General features: G+C 34.3%; 3 protein-coding genes across 4 annotated transcripts; 2 read left to right on the forward strand and 1 right to left on the reverse strand.

The window, feature by feature from the left end:
• Nucleotides 1-110: 110 nt before the first annotated feature.
• LOC112577327 lies at nucleotides 111-5,376 on the forward strand. Its single transcript, XM_025260383.1, has 7 exons — nucleotides 111-258; nucleotides 676-849; nucleotides 1,310-1,391; nucleotides 2,292-2,372; nucleotides 2,763-2,952; nucleotides 3,145-3,337; nucleotides 3,705-5,376. The coding sequence occupies exons 1-7, from the start codon at nucleotides 208-210 to the stop codon at nucleotides 3,921-3,923; spliced, it is 990 nt and encodes a 329-aa protein (XP_025116168.1). The 5' UTR covers nucleotides 111-207; the 3' UTR covers nucleotides 3,924-5,376.
• A 259-nt stretch (nucleotides 5,377-5,635) lies between these two features.
• LOC112553241 (uncharacterized protein C1orf109 homolog) lies at nucleotides 5,636-8,619 on the reverse strand. Its single transcript, XM_025220335.1, has 4 exons — nucleotides 8,062-8,619; nucleotides 7,344-7,523; nucleotides 6,575-6,687; nucleotides 5,636-5,941 (listed from the first exon to the last, which is right to left on the reverse strand). The coding sequence occupies exons 1-4, from the start codon at nucleotides 8,352-8,354 to the stop codon at nucleotides 5,898-5,900; spliced, it is 630 nt and encodes a 209-aa protein (XP_025076120.1). The 5' UTR covers nucleotides 8,355-8,619; the 3' UTR covers nucleotides 5,636-5,897.
• Nucleotides 8,620-8,868: 249 nt separating this feature from the next.
• LOC112553240 lies at nucleotides 8,869-14,931 on the forward strand. 2 transcript variants are annotated; one of them, XM_025220333.1, is made up of 9 exons: nucleotides 8,869-9,020; nucleotides 9,444-9,586; nucleotides 10,031-10,125; nucleotides 10,851-10,884; nucleotides 11,145-11,245; nucleotides 11,794-11,909; nucleotides 12,152-12,229; nucleotides 13,493-13,604; nucleotides 13,976-14,931. In XM_025220333.1, exons 1-9 carry the CDS (start codon nucleotides 8,953-8,955, stop codon nucleotides 14,111-14,113), a joined length of 885 nt encoding a protein of 294 aa, XP_025076118.1. In that variant the 5' UTR covers nucleotides 8,869-8,952; the 3' UTR covers nucleotides 14,114-14,931. The 2 variants fall into 2 exon arrangements, with proteins under 2 accessions (XP_025076118.1, XP_025076119.1); XM_025220334.1 differs by lacking the exon at nucleotides 8,869-9,020 and adding an exon at nucleotides 9,051-9,164.
• The last annotated feature ends 317 nt before the right edge of the window (nucleotides 14,932-15,248 follow it).

Here is a 15,248-nt window from a genome sequence, read left to right on the forward strand (position 1 = left end):
AATAAAGTAAAAAAGTTATTTCCAATTTTTATTTTTCAGATTTATTAATTTTACTTTACAAATCAAAACCATTGTTAATGTTGTACGCAAAAGCAAGATAAGAGTGAAAAAGGAAGTGAAAGTTGCTGTCATGGAAGCGATGACGCGCAAGGGAGCAGCAGTGTGACGCTTTTGTGGTCTTCAAATTATTCTTAGTTAAAATACTTAATGACATCGAACAATCCTTCCTTTCGGAAAATGGCCGTAAATATAAAAAAGGTATTTTTATTGCTGATTGTGCCTTACATTTCAAATGCATAATCTATATCTAGATATATGCTGTGTCGAGGCACACAAACACACTATATAGGGGGTCGATGTGCTATACCCTTGTCAAACCCAACTGTGTTTAGCGCTAAATCAGTCGATCTGTGTTGGGCATATTTTATATTTGTCAGTAGATATATTTGATACGTCACATATTTTTTCCGGCAATGTATCCCTTTCCAAGGTTTTTATATATTTTGTGTGAGAGAGTATCGAGCCGCTGTATTATTTTTCCATCTTTTCAATTACATTTTATTTTAGTGTTTTATACGTGTTAAGCCTTTCATGAGCAATATATACTTAAATGAGAATCCTAGTGTGAAAATTCTGCATTTTTCGGACACCGAATGGTACAAATCATATGTGCAGTATCATTCTGAGCCCTTCTTGTGTAACTGCGGTCCGTGCAAGAGGTTTTGGCGTTCTACTCTCTTCAACAACAGTGACACTCTTTTAAACGAACAGCGTGGTGAAACTTTGTCTGCTTCTGACAATCCCAAATCCGTTGCTGTTGGAGACAGAGTTAGATCAGCGGAAAGCCAGGTGGGGCAAAAAAATGCTCTTTTTAGTGTTGTGTTTAGATATCATATAAATATCTTACATTTAATATAATGATTTTGTGGGTGCGAGGGGTGCTTACCAACACGATTTTTTTTACAACGAAGAAGACATGGGTGGGTGGTGGTCCTCTTAGTTGACTTGACCATATAACCACTTTAAATCACCGCTACAATTGAACAAGACTGTATAATACAAGTTTATTTACTCAACCGCTGATGACAGAAATTGCTAGTTATAACACAGCTAAGCATTGGTTGGGCCAATGTACATTTCAAAAGGACATTGAGACTTTCTTATTCTGGAATTATCTCTTGCTAAAACACCATTCATATTGCAATTTTGAGTTGTCCATGTTTAAGATGTGTGTAAAGTGTTTTGAGAAAAGAGAGAAAAATTTTTTAAAACAGTCTTTTCCCATCAATACCCTTGGTTTTATGTTTAGCCAGTAAATGCCAAGAATGGAATCCAGCATATAATGGGCCAAGGCTCTCCACATTATACAAGCATTCATGATGATTTCTTATGTATACACAAAAACAAACTTGTCCAGTGATATACATTGTCCATGTGCCATTTTTATTTTTTGAAAAAAATAGATCCTTATGTGTAGAATGAATCTAAATGATTTTACATCAGAATCCGATGTATGTAAGGATAACACAGAAAATATGATTATATTAAAAGTAGAAAGAAAGGACAAGATGTAGACAAGGTTTACCTCTTGAAACTGTTCATCCTCATACATCTTGTTAAAAGCAACATACATTTATATTTGAATCTAGAAAAAGAACCCAGAATGCATATTTTTCTTGAGTGCTTATTATATCTGATGATGGTAAAATAACTCTTGGTAGTGACAAGCATCAAGCTGACAAAGGTTAAGTTGATTGGTGACCTTATCAAATGCACATTAGTGATTGTATTACTTTGTATATCTTTCTTTATAAAATTGTACATATTGAGCAAACTGCATGTGGATTACTCCTAACAACAGTCCACAGAATGCTACTCCTTTATCCCCTTTTCTGTTTATTGCTACTTCCCTAGTCATCTTCCTCAGCTGAATCAGGACACTCTTAGTTCTTATTACCTGGTTCCTCTTTGCATTTTCTATATTTGTCTTTTATTAGTCATCCTTTTGTTCCTTCATATGTTGTCCATGTCTTGTTCTTACCTCAAGTGCTAAAAGCACACTCTTTACAAGCATGAGAATGCCCTATACAAATCACACATTTATCTTTTTTATACTTATCTGTAAATGATGAATAAAGATGTAGTCATAGGCTTTTGCTTTTAGATCATTATTATTAAATTCAATAAGCAATATAGCATATTCATGGTCATGAAAATGTGACTGAAATCAGACTTGAAAACAATTATAGCAACAAAGAAATAACAATAATTATTGCTTTTTGTTTCCTTAGGTGTTGTCAAATTTGTTGGATTTGTGGATGAAAATGCTGTTCCTCCAACACTGAGAATTGGCATAAAGCTGGATGAGAGTGGTAAAATGATTTTCTTACCATTTGTTAATGAAAGTTCCTGAACAAAAAAAAAAAAATGTACACACCATCTGAACTTTTTTGACCATACACACATGCAGATAAGCCCATGCACATGAATACTGTGTACACCACTCATTATTAGTATTTGTTCTGCTGCATGACAATCCTGTCTTGCTACTGTTCATATTCCACATTCAAGTAGCATGCATGTTTTGGATCTGCACATTGATTTCTGGTTCAAAAGTTATGCACCTGCATTTAATGATTAATGACAGCCTGAACATAAAAATATAAGTCTTTTAACAATGTAAGGAATGTATGCAAGCTTCAAGACATGTCTTTTCTTGTAATAGTAATAAGATTTCTTTTTAAAAAAATGTTTGTTAACAGTGCTTTTGGGGCATGATGGTGTGTACAATGGCAAACGGTATTTTAACTGCACCAATGGACATGGAATATTTGTCAAATACACCGAGATAACTCAGCTGCAGCCTCCAAATAAACGGCCACCAGTCCAAGGAAATACTATGTTTCCTAGCTGGCCAGAAATTTGTAAGATGAGGAAACAACGAGAAAAAATGTAAGAAATTAGAATCTTGTATACAGAAACAGAGATACAAATAGGGATTTTAGCCACAATAAGCTATTGTTACACTTGAACAAATAATTTCTTTCCTTTGGTTTATACATTAACACTGAAGCAATATTTATAATTTAAGCACTTTTTTTTCCCTCCTGTTGACCTATTCAAATTGTACTCAAGGTTTTGCAGACCAGGAGTGTGTTTCATGCTTTCAGGATTGAAGAAATGCGTAAAGAAACTCAGAAGACTGTTACACCTGGTATTTCCATTAAAATGCCTGCCACCTCCTTTAATTCATCCTCGAGAGACAAAAACCCAGAAACTCAGACGAACAATAAAACCCTATCCATTCATCCATGACACATTTGACAATATAATAAAGGTAATATTATATATATATATGAAAAGATGGGAAGGGCAAATTTTTTAATTGTACATTAATAATAGTCCAAAATTTGCAAGAAAACAAAAACCTAACACTCAAAGGAAATTTGAATGCTGCTTACATAAATGCAGATAATAAAATCCTGTTTACTCATACTGGCCAAGTTTATCTGCAGAGATTTATAAGTAGTGTTAACTGTTCTAAGACATTCCAAAATACTGCAGCTATGACCTGCATTTTTTTTTTAAATGTTGCCAAAAGAGTGTAAATGTAAATCCTTCAAATGTTAAACTGAAATAAAGTAACAGCAATCAAAATATCACTGAGAGATGTACAATTTATGCTGTCCATCTGCATATATCAGGATCAAGAACTGCTACAGCAGAAAGAAAAGCTCACAGCATACATGCGAGTCTCAGAAGGCAGCCAAATAAAGTGGGAGGACAAGCAAATTCGACAATGGCGCCAAAAGTATGCTGATCCTGAAAAGGTCAAGAGAATGGGAGAAACATTGAAGAAGTTGAGCTCAGCGTATCAAGAAGGGCTGAAGCTTCGCGACACAATTACTCCTGAACTAGAATAGGAATCCAGAGTGTGCCAACAAATTGTTGTTCAAATTACTAGAAATGCTTCCATTGCAAGCTGTAAAGTATTCAGAAAGACATTGTTAACTGAACTGTGTACATATGTTAATCTACTTGTCTTTCAGCCCATTTTTTAAAACTGAAGATCAATATCTAGTGTTGCAGAGAGTGCATTTTTAAAACTCAGTATTGTTTTATCACAATTACTTCCCCCAAAAATTCAACATACTTATATGCCCTGAAATCTCATGTCTTCCACAGCTAATGGTTTTGATGCATGAACATCAAGTCACCAATTATATTTTCTAAGCTTGCAGACTTGACCATGCATCATTATCTTTTCCTGAAATGTTATTGCTGCTCTCTACCCACTTTTTGCCCAGCATCCTGTTGCTTACATTCACCTTGTTTAGCTTCTCCCAGTTCTTTACTCATTTTTTATCACTAAGATACTCTTCCTAGGTACCACCACCTACTTAGACAATCCAAGATTTTGATGCACTTTTCTGAGCTATCAATCTGTCCACATTTATTTTCAAGACTTTTACGGCTCACATTGTGCTGAGCATGATTTTGACATGAGTTGAGAACTGTATAGAAATTATGTGATGCTTCCAAATCATACTAGTTACTTTACTTAAAAAAGCTTGTTCTTTATTCAGAAAATAGTATGTCAGCTTAGGACTTCAGCTTTTTTGTTGGATGATTGTATGATTTGCAAGATACTGTTGGAAATCACATGGGCTGATTCTGTTTAATTTTGGGGTAATCTTCATGCATTTCAGTGTATGGAACTTGCAAACTAACCCACATCAAAAGGTAATCCCAGAAAAAGACAACCAGAAAAAAATAACCTATAACTGAAAGAAACCACAAGAAGATTCAAAAAGCAAGACAAGAGAAGCCATAACTTTGCAGTTTTGCAGTCTAACTAATTAGCCAGCTTCGTGATTTTCTCAGATAACAATATGAATGTGATAATCTGCCTAGTTTCTTTACCAAAGACCACTAAAATTTATTAAATCATTAACAAAATCCAAGTGTTTAGTGTTAAAAAAATAAATTTAACATGACATGTAACAGCATTTGTATTTTGTGTATGATAGAATGATCTACATTCAGTTCTCATAAAAATAGCTGTCAACCTCGCCCTTCTAATACTAATTATATTATCAGATATGATGTTGATTCCATTTCCAAGGTATGACTATGCAAGGAGAGAGGCAGAATAAGAGACAGGCATGCAGTCACATAATTTCATCCTTTTTAAAATGTTAAATATAAGGCATTTGTTTTACAGAAAGTTCAGCAACCTCCCATTAGCTTATACTCAGCAGGATCTAATGGATGTTAAAATGCAATCTTAGTGAGTCTTTTAGATTATCAATGTATAGTTTTCAAACCCTGTTTATCTTGCTTATTGGGAATGTACTAATATTGCATGCCTTGGCATTAGCACAAGCACAGATTGGGGCAGAAACATAAAAGCTTATTATCACTATTTATATGAAGTAAACAAACAGAAAGTGAAAAGGAACACCAGAGAATATAACAATCATTATTTTCTTTCCGAGTGAAAAAGCCATTCTGGAAATACCCTTTCAGAAGATGCTGATTTTACTTTTTCTTCCAGTCTAAAGTACTACATAGTTCCAGTATTTTTTTTCTCCATAGATGAGTATTGTTTTGATTAAAACAGAAAACAAGCACAACTTATAATTATTCTTTATTTCAACTGGCTCATTTAATTGCATCAGGACAAATAACAGAAAATATTTTGTTAAAAATAACTCCCTTTGCAGTTCGAACTGTAATATTCTACACATCAATTTCTCCTCAAACAATGTGCATTCATCTACATGCACCCAAGCACACTGCTACAAATATGACTTAACAGCAAAATTGCACTCATAATTCTTGCTCAAGGAGTGTCTGCAGGTTTTTTGGAAAAAAAATTATGAAGACCATTTGATTTATAAATCTTCTTCCACAAACAGCTTCACAAAGAAAAGATGATCTGCAACATTCACCAAAATATAAAAAATAAATTAATATCAAATCACATATGAGCAAACAAATTACTCACCATACACTAGTAAATCCCAATGACTGCAGCCTAAGTCTTCAACTGTCTCCTTATTTTTATAATTATCCTTCTAGGTTTTTTAAAGTTTACGATGAATGAGGCATATACATGCAATGAAATATATACTAAATTTTGCTCTACCTTGTGAGATACCATACTAACACTTGATGAATACCTTTTGGCTTTGTAACAATCACTTTCACTGTATTTTGAGTGAATAAAGTGAAAAATGAACAGCTATATAATCAAAAAAAGTATTCCAGTGTAAAAGGTAAAGACTGTCCCCTAACTTTTTCCAGTCATTTGGGGGTGAGGATGACATGTTAGAGACATCTCTTTTCCTGGGACCAGCTTTACATGAGTGCGGTACCCATCTCTCCCTCCACAGCCTTACCTTCACCAACCCTCTATGGAGTTAGGTACCCATTCCCACCAGCTGGGTCAAATGGGAGGAGTTTGCTGTGCTAACCAGATACTGAACCAGCACACCTCTTAATAATTCGGACACCAGTGCTCTAACCAATCAGCTATCTGCTTCCCCATTCCAGTGTAAGATTAACAAACCTTTAATTTTCTTTATTATTTCTTGGTCTTGATCTGTCCATTTTTGGACCAGATTACTCGAGTTCACCTTTTTGTTTACAATATCTTCCAGTAAATGCAATTTGTAGTAATAACTGACTATAGTTAAGGACAGAAAAAAAATTATTGTGTTTATAATTTTACTTTAAGGTGCAGTGATTTTTCTAATCAAGTATGGTTAAAATCTTACAACTATAGTAGATGTTTCTGCAAATATTTCCATTGTTGAAAGATCCATACAAACCTATTTCATAAATTGTCTTCTAATTTCTTAACAAAATGAGTAATTTGTCGTCTGCAGTCAACAGATTGGCATAAAACAACACAAGTAGTCATTTTGTCAGTCATAACAGCAGGGATTTATCCACCATGAAGTGCCCAGAAAATGAAGCAATGGTGGAAATACATGACAAATATGCATTGCAATATGCTTTGTGCTACAAGTTTTAACGCTTATTATCAATATGTGATCCAGTCAGTAAATACCCAACTCCAGGCACACATTAAATAAAGCAGATAATAGTTTAGTTTAGTCCTTGTTACTCCTCGAAGGAACACAGGGCAGCAACAAGACCTCGCCCATGCAGTGGATCCGGTTTTAGGCAGCCCCCTTCAATTGTTTTGCCCATGTGGTTTTGATGTCCTTTGCCTCGCTTTCTACTGTTGATAATATCTAACTATGAATGCAATACTCAATAATTGTATTTGTTCAAACAAGGTTTTTTTCAGTATCATAAAATCTGAAGGATACTGTTCATACAGCTGAGCATCTGCATCTTCCAGCCATTCCATCATGTCTGCTATTGATGGTGTCATGGGAGATACAGCAGTCATGGTGTGGAAATCAACAGATGTAAGACATTTGTGATATAGTCTCATAGCCACATCATGGTATTTGGAGAACTTTTCCTGTGTTTCTTTGATAACGATACTGTAATTAGTAGGCATAACAATTTATTGTAAAGTTGAACTTCATAAACGCTTACAAAACTCTTAAGTTCTAAAAGATGCAGTATGATGCAAAGCATAGGAAAACACCAAAGGTTTTACAGTGTCAGAAAATGCAATCTGTACCTTTAATAACTTAAATATTTAACTGGCTGCTAGTTTCTGAATTTATCAGCAACTGTTATTGACTGGCGTTACAAGAAAGTTAAATACCCAAGTAGCTATATATATATAGCCTCATTAAAACTGTTGAGTTTAGAGGGATAGTGGTTCCACCTATAGGCTATTCGCACTGGGGAAAATGAGAGGAGCAGAGGAAAAAAATGGAGTTCTCATTAAAATTGAATTTAGCTAGCATATCTAGAAAAAGGAATCATTATAGTAATTTAAATATTGTTTCTATATTCTTCCATGGGAGGGGTTGTGGTCCACAGGTATTGAGGTAATGTGCTCCCTAACCATGTAACGTGACTTTCTGATTCCTAATTTCTGATAGTTAAAAAGTCTTTTAAAATACTTACATGGCTTTTGTTAGATCTTGTGTTATTTGTAAAATTTCTTCTGCTATCTTGGCTAACAATCGCGGTACTAAATCTGGAAATGTCGTGCAGACTGGTTCCACATTGCTTTTTATCGCACTGCAGCATTCAAACTGGTCCATCAAATTGGCGAGGGATTCCACTTTCGGTAATGTCTGTTTCAGTGCGGACTCTAATGGGTCTATTAACAAGAAAACATTTCTGAACGACTTTTGAAGACATTTTTGCAGTGTTAATTTCTTACTAGCTAATTCTGTAGTTTCTATACCTGCCATTGAATTAAAAAGTTTAAGATATGGCGTAAATTATGTGCCCTAAACCATAAAATAGAAATGCAGGTGCAACTTTGCACGCGACAGCCATAGAAAATAAAAATGTGTAGCTGTAGGCGGAGCTATGCAAAACAGTCATTATGACGTCACTCGGCTCTGCCGTCTGCTCACTGAACTCGACCACTGTCGTCTGCTCACTCCATAACTGAAATATCTCGATCTATCACGCGGTTCATTAAAGGCAGTTCACTAATGACACATAAAGACCCCACCCTTCCGAAAGCTAATCTTAAATACCAACCCTAACACTAAACCTAACCATATCCCTATCGTGGGGGCTCCCCTCTGCGTAAATAGCATCGACCAGCCGGTCGCAGGTGAAAGTTCACAAGAATAACCCCTCCAGCTGTTAGTTATCTCCCTTATTTGTGAACGTAAGTCGTTATAATCACTTTTCAGCAAACAAATTTTATTAATAACAACTACCTAAATTTGAAAATATTAAACTCGACTACTAGATTATACTTGATCTTTCTATTGACAAAATTACTAGTCTATATGAATTAACTATAGCGGATATCGCGACAGCCGCTTAACGTTAATGCGCAAACGTTTCATTGGCCGTTCTTTCCGGCGGAATTTGTTCAAACTATCAATTGACTTTGTTATGTAAGTTGTTTCACCAAGTGACAAAGATAGCAAAACTGTAAATTGTATGAATCTGTGTTGTGATATTATTGTCTCTGTAATGAGTATATTATTCGAGTCGATCGTCGTTACAGAAACACCAAAGCACTAAACAGTAATTTCAATGTAAATACATGTATTTGGTATGTTCAGTAAATGTTCTACATAATAATTTGAAGTATATCACGCAAGATTCATCACGCAAAGATAAACTATGTCCTTTAAAAATGTAAACTGCATCAGTGCTGTATTATCAAATGTTGCTAGTATAATGTGTTTGTGTGTGAGCGAGAGAGAGAGAGACGGGCGCGCATGTATGTGTTTGTGTCGCAGGTTTTGTGCTTTCATCAGTATTAATAGTGATCTAACTTTCCTGATTAATCTCATGTCTTATCTGGTTGACAGCACGATCATGCCGAAAAAAAGAACAACCCGAGTGAATAGACGGGCGAAGCCTAAAGCTCCAGGTGGAGATTTACCAGATAATCTTGAACTTGAAGACAAACGAAGAAAGCTAAATGTATTTCTTCAAGATTTCGAAATAGAAGGTACAGTTAAAAATGTTCGTCTATAAAACTGTTTCAATTTTTTCTCTTTGTAAGAAAATCAAGCGGCTGTTTGGTTACTACAGTTACAAACTTCCGAAAATGTAACTAAGCAAGAGAAAGTAAGAAAATCTTAAAACTATATCATAAGGTACTCATTAATAAATCTCAGTTGAACTGTTTACTTGGGAGTCATTTTCATCCACTTGAATTGTCAGTTACTCAGATATAAAATATTTTCAACTTGGCTTATGGTAATTTTCATCACTCTACAAAATTAATACTTAAGTTTAATTTTCATCACTGTAAAGAATTAGCATTAAAGATATCAACAAAAGTGAACAAATCTAAAGCCTTAGAAATTATGAAGTGTTTATGTATAGTTTATTATAGTAGGTGTATGAAAGTGTTCTAAAATAACACTTTAAACATCTTTTAACCTGTTAGTGAAGAACAGACTACAAGCATATGAAAAGGAAAAGGGAAGATTACAGAAAATAATAGAAAAGGAGATTGAGCTACAGCTGAGTGCACTGCCACAGGTGAGCACCTGTTTCCCCCAACATCAAATGTATTTTGTGCTCTTTCTATTTGACTGATATTTATATAGAGTGACTAAATATAATATATGGTGTTTTCCACTAACTCTTATTTTTTAACTTTTATTCTTAGTTGTATTGGATTTTTTGTTTTGTTTTAGTAATTCTAAAATTTGCATATATCTTCATAAAAAGAATTATGTACACATATGGGTAGCATATGAATCCCAGGGGAAAAAATTAAACAGGAAAAAGGGCTAGAGTTTGCAAAGAAGTGGTGTTAGGAAGTTAAAAATATCTACTGATCCCAAACCCTAGTCATTTTTTTTTCTGTTTCTGGTTGTATGTCATGGCATCCATAAGCTACTCTAAGCACATTTATACAACTATTATTATTATTAAAAACACTTATATTTATGTTGCATTTTCTTACATCACAGCAAGCTCAATGTGCTTTACAAAGAGTACTACACAAAGATATAAGATGTGATCATCTTATGGAGTGAATGCCTTGAATTGTTGTTACACACACCAAGATTTCAGATTTATGCTTATAGTTCAGATCTGCATTCTATGACAACAATGATGTCACTGGATAATGACATGCCACATTTATGTATGCATTCAGCAAACTGTGTACTTCAAAGAATTATAGAGTTCATGAATAATTGACAGTGCAACTCAAAAGATTTAAGTTTTGAATTTATTTGTTCTTTTCTTCATTGCAGGAAATAAGGAATATGAATATCATGGATTTTGTTGGTAATATTTCGTTCTTGGAATGGATTTCTTTTCCTTCTTTTTAACAGCGATATTACAGAGAGAATGGTTAAAACCAGTATCTGTGAAGAGTGGACTTTAAAGGTCAATATTATAATGGCGCGGAGCTTAATATTATTAAAAGTATATGAAAAGAGAACATTAAATGATCTGTTGATCAGCCAGAAACATAAAATGCTAAACATGTTGGTAATCAGATCATTGGAGAGTATCTGGTAAAACTTATCTCTATGCCCGTAAAGCTGCTGGTGGCACAGTGAAAGATGCCTGGATGAAACTTGAAGAGAAGAAAGATCTGGTGACACAGATGGAGGCAGACATCCACAGAGAACATCTCACCCAAGTAAGTAATTCTGCCAGATTCCCTTGTTTTTAAGTTTTGAAACTAGTGTATTGCAAGAACATGCCCTAGAAATGAAAAATGCTATAGTTTAGAGAACTGATGGAGTGGGCAGGAATTTTAAAAAATAATTTACTTCTGAAGAAGTGATGTACTTGTAATGTGTAGGAGAGTGAAAGTATTTCTAGTGACTGGAGTGATGAAAAATGATCATCAATCTCTTTTTCTAGTGGCAGTATAGAGAATTTTGATTACATCGTTATACTTTCTTTATGCCTTGACTCCTGTTTTATTACCCTCTTTGTTAAACAGGCAAATGAAAAAGGGAGTAGAGCAAAAGCTCACCACCATTATAGAGTCTTTTATTTTTCTTAATTTTTCCAAAGGAATATTTTTAGTTACAATCCCTGAAAGATGTGATTTTTTTTTTGTTTTTTTCTTTTTTTTTTTTTTTTTGGTACTGGTCGTCAGCATAATTTCACTGAAATCCATTAGCAGTTTACTAGTTAAGCTGCAACATTTCTCAGGATTATTACTTTGTGCATGAAAAGGGTTTTACTTCAAGTAAAAAGTTTGCGGGCAAGAATTCACAAAGAGGTAGAGGTCCTGTGGAAAGAACCAACATGCCTCCTCCTTCTGCAACACTGTCTTCCCTGAAACAATCCAGGTGAGCTCCCAAATGAAAAAGCAAAACCTAGCATACTTTTTTTTAACAACTTGTCTTTTGCAATTACAAAATTAATTAGCTGTAGGGATATGTTTGAAATCTATATAGAAATTTTAAAGTTTGTGAGCAAAATAGATTTAACCTATGATTTGTGTTTTCTTAAAATAAAGCTGCGAAATCTTATTAGTGACAGGATCCTTTTACAGTATTATCTAAAGTGGATATGTTACACAATTGTCAAGGTTCCGGACTCCATTGAATAAAAATCTGCAGCATACTGCCTGGGAAACACTGGCAGTCACACCAAAGTTTGACATCAAGTAAGGGTTTATTATATTTTTGTAAACATGTCTTTTAATGCATGTTTCCAAGAGGGAAGTTTAAATAAGGCGAACTTTATAGTTGCTGTTGTGCCATGATTAAAGGATAAGCCATGTAACATTTTTTCTTTATGATTGGTTTAAGTTCATTTTAAAATAATCATTCCCAAATTATGAGTCCATAATTATGCTTAATTTAAAGATGTAAACCTTGAAACATCAGCATTCTCACCTGCCACTAGGAAAGCAGAAGAAAATCAATCTCATATGCTGAAGAGTACCGTTACTTGCCAGTAGTATTTGTAACTGTGAGTGTAGCTCATTTCAGCAAATCCATGCATGTCTTCAAGTCAAAAAAAAAAAAAAAAAAAAAAAAGAAACATTGCTCAGGTTGTCATGTTCAAGAAGCGATTTTTTAAAAAAAAGCCCAGAAAATAAAACGGCTAATTTTGGAATGGTCCTACAGTTTTGAACTTTATTTAGAAACTTTAACTGAAGTTTAAAAAAAAAATTAAAGTTCCAAGCCCAATTCACTCAACAGATTGGTAAGTAAATCTTCTCCAGATCAAAATTTAATGGGCAACAATCACAGACATTGCAGTCTATGTTGTAAAACACATTTATATGTGCGTTTTTCTAAGATAAACTCCTGTAATTTTTTTTGTTTATCATATGGTTAATATCCAGCATTGCATTTTTATTTTCTGGTTTCAGTCTGGTAAATATTACTCCCAACAACCTTTCCCATAATGCTAATCCTTTTTTACACCCTTCCTTTTGCAATATCATGTTACTCTCAGCTTTTGGTCTTGTTATTTGGTTCCTCTTTGTGATTTCTGTATTTGATTTTATTCTCCGTTTAGTCCGGTTTATTCTTTTATAGGTCATATGTTATTGGTATTTTCCTGTCCCTCGTATGCTGTCCATGTTTCGTTCTTGTTCTTAAGCTATATGAGCATGCTCCTTAAGAGTGTGAGTATGCGCTTAACAAATTTTGCATTTATGATTATTGTTACTATTACAGCTGACTTTTTTGCTGAGCGCTCACAATATCCTTTAAGACTGAAAATATATTCTATTTGCTAAGCTGGAGCAAATAACTTAAAGATGCGCTATAAAATCTATGAAGATGTGAATGTACAGTCTTGTTAGCTGGTAATAAGATCTATGGCCATTACTTTTTTGTGTGGTCAGTCATCTAAAAATGATAAGACCTTGACAGCTGAGTTATTAATATTTGTATTTTGGGATTTTTGTTTTCAGTTTACCATTTACACCAGGCACAGCACGAGCACCACGCAATGGAGAGAGATTCATGTCTTTAGCAGGCAGTCCAATAGAAATCAGCACTAACCAAAGAACAGTCAGAGCACAAGTAGGTGTTGAGATGTTGCTGAAAAGTGGGATGTGTCAAAGAGTGTGAATGCAAAGCAAGAACGTTACAATACTAGGAAGTATCAATTTCTACGATGATATAGTACTGTGTGACACAGGTGAAAAGATGTAAAATTAAGAGAAAACTAAAATTGAATAAATCTCTCAACTGACACTTCATGTTAATGAAACAACCCAAAGGGATACTGTTAACAAATTATTGTTTTTATGTGCTTTACACTTTAATATAGATATATCTGAGATTTGAAACAACAGCTTTAATGATCTTGTGAAATATGCTTGATCTCATGTACATAGTTTTTGTGGTTGGGGGGAACATCTGGAGTACACTTTAGCAAACGTGTGTTGCAGAAATACAGCAAAATCGAGGAAGAAGACAACATTGAAAGTGCTGTTAGTAAACTAGCAGTTGAAGTACCAGACTTGGCGAAAGCTGACATCCGCAGGGTTCTAACTCTTTACACAGCTGCTAAGATGGCTTCTGAATGAAAAAGATTTTTGCACACTATTGAGACAAATTCTGTGACGTACTAAACCCTCCTTCAGTTCAGTTTAATACCTCACAACAATGAACAAATGTACCCGAGAGATGACACCTCTGGATTTACAACACACAGGAGAAAGTGCTTAGGTTCCTGCTGCCTCGGAGTAATTCTGAAAATCTACTTTTGCTATCATAGTGAGGAATACTATAAAAAAGCATGTCCACTTATTTCTATGGGTAGCAAGTCCATCACATGGTGTAGCATTTAATTCATTTCTGTACAGACTGTATTCTCTGAAAACTGGTTTATTGGTTGTTCTTGTATCTATATTAGATCACAACAGAGTTGATTGCATATGCCTGAATGGCACCATGAATGAGGTAGAACCAACACTTGTATTGAAGCCAGCAAAAGTCTGAAAAACATGATCGGTGATCATATTTTTCAAGATAAAATTTATTCTCTTAAGATGTTGGATTCTTGTTTGCATGTGAAACTACTGTTCAGGGTGCATTTTGATAGATTGGAAAAACAGTTATGGAGAAGTAAATTCAAAACATCCAATGCTTTGCATACATAAGTATTCAGCTTACTTTAGTGACTTCAAAAGCTTGTGTTCCTAACATGGTTCCTATAGTGAGGGAATAATTAGCTGCATGATGAAACACCATGTAAATATCTCTTTAAGGACCAGTCATTTGATTCATGTACATAACATTTAAACAGGAAAAAAGTTAATAAATGGACAAATTAAAAGGACTGGATGGATTTGTTTACTTACTCTATGGTATTTAAATATGAATAAAATAGACAATATTTTGTTGAAATTGTTGGGGTTAAAGCAGTGTGTATTATGTGAATTCTCTCGAAAGTGGAAAAAGGCAACAAACGGAGAACAGAGATGGGATGTAAGTACTTGTGTGGCAAGTAATTACCTCTAATAATGAAAGCACTAAGTGCAACACCAAAGAAAATATGGTAAATGAAAAATGAACACTACACATACAGGACAAGGAAAATGCACCAGCGCACCTGTTATTAGGTGAAACTGGTTGAAGAAAGGATTTGTTTTTTTAACTTGTATGCTAAAAAATCTCTAAATTTAGTTCTAAATCTAAATAAAGCAGTACAAAACCCAC

Source organism: Pomacea canaliculata, linkage group LG12, assembly GCF_003073045.1.
Source record: "Pomacea canaliculata isolate SZHN2017 linkage group LG12, ASM307304v1, whole genome shotgun sequence".
Lineage (NCBI taxonomy): Eukaryota > Metazoa > Mollusca > Gastropoda > Architaenioglossa > Ampullariidae > Pomacea > Pomacea canaliculata.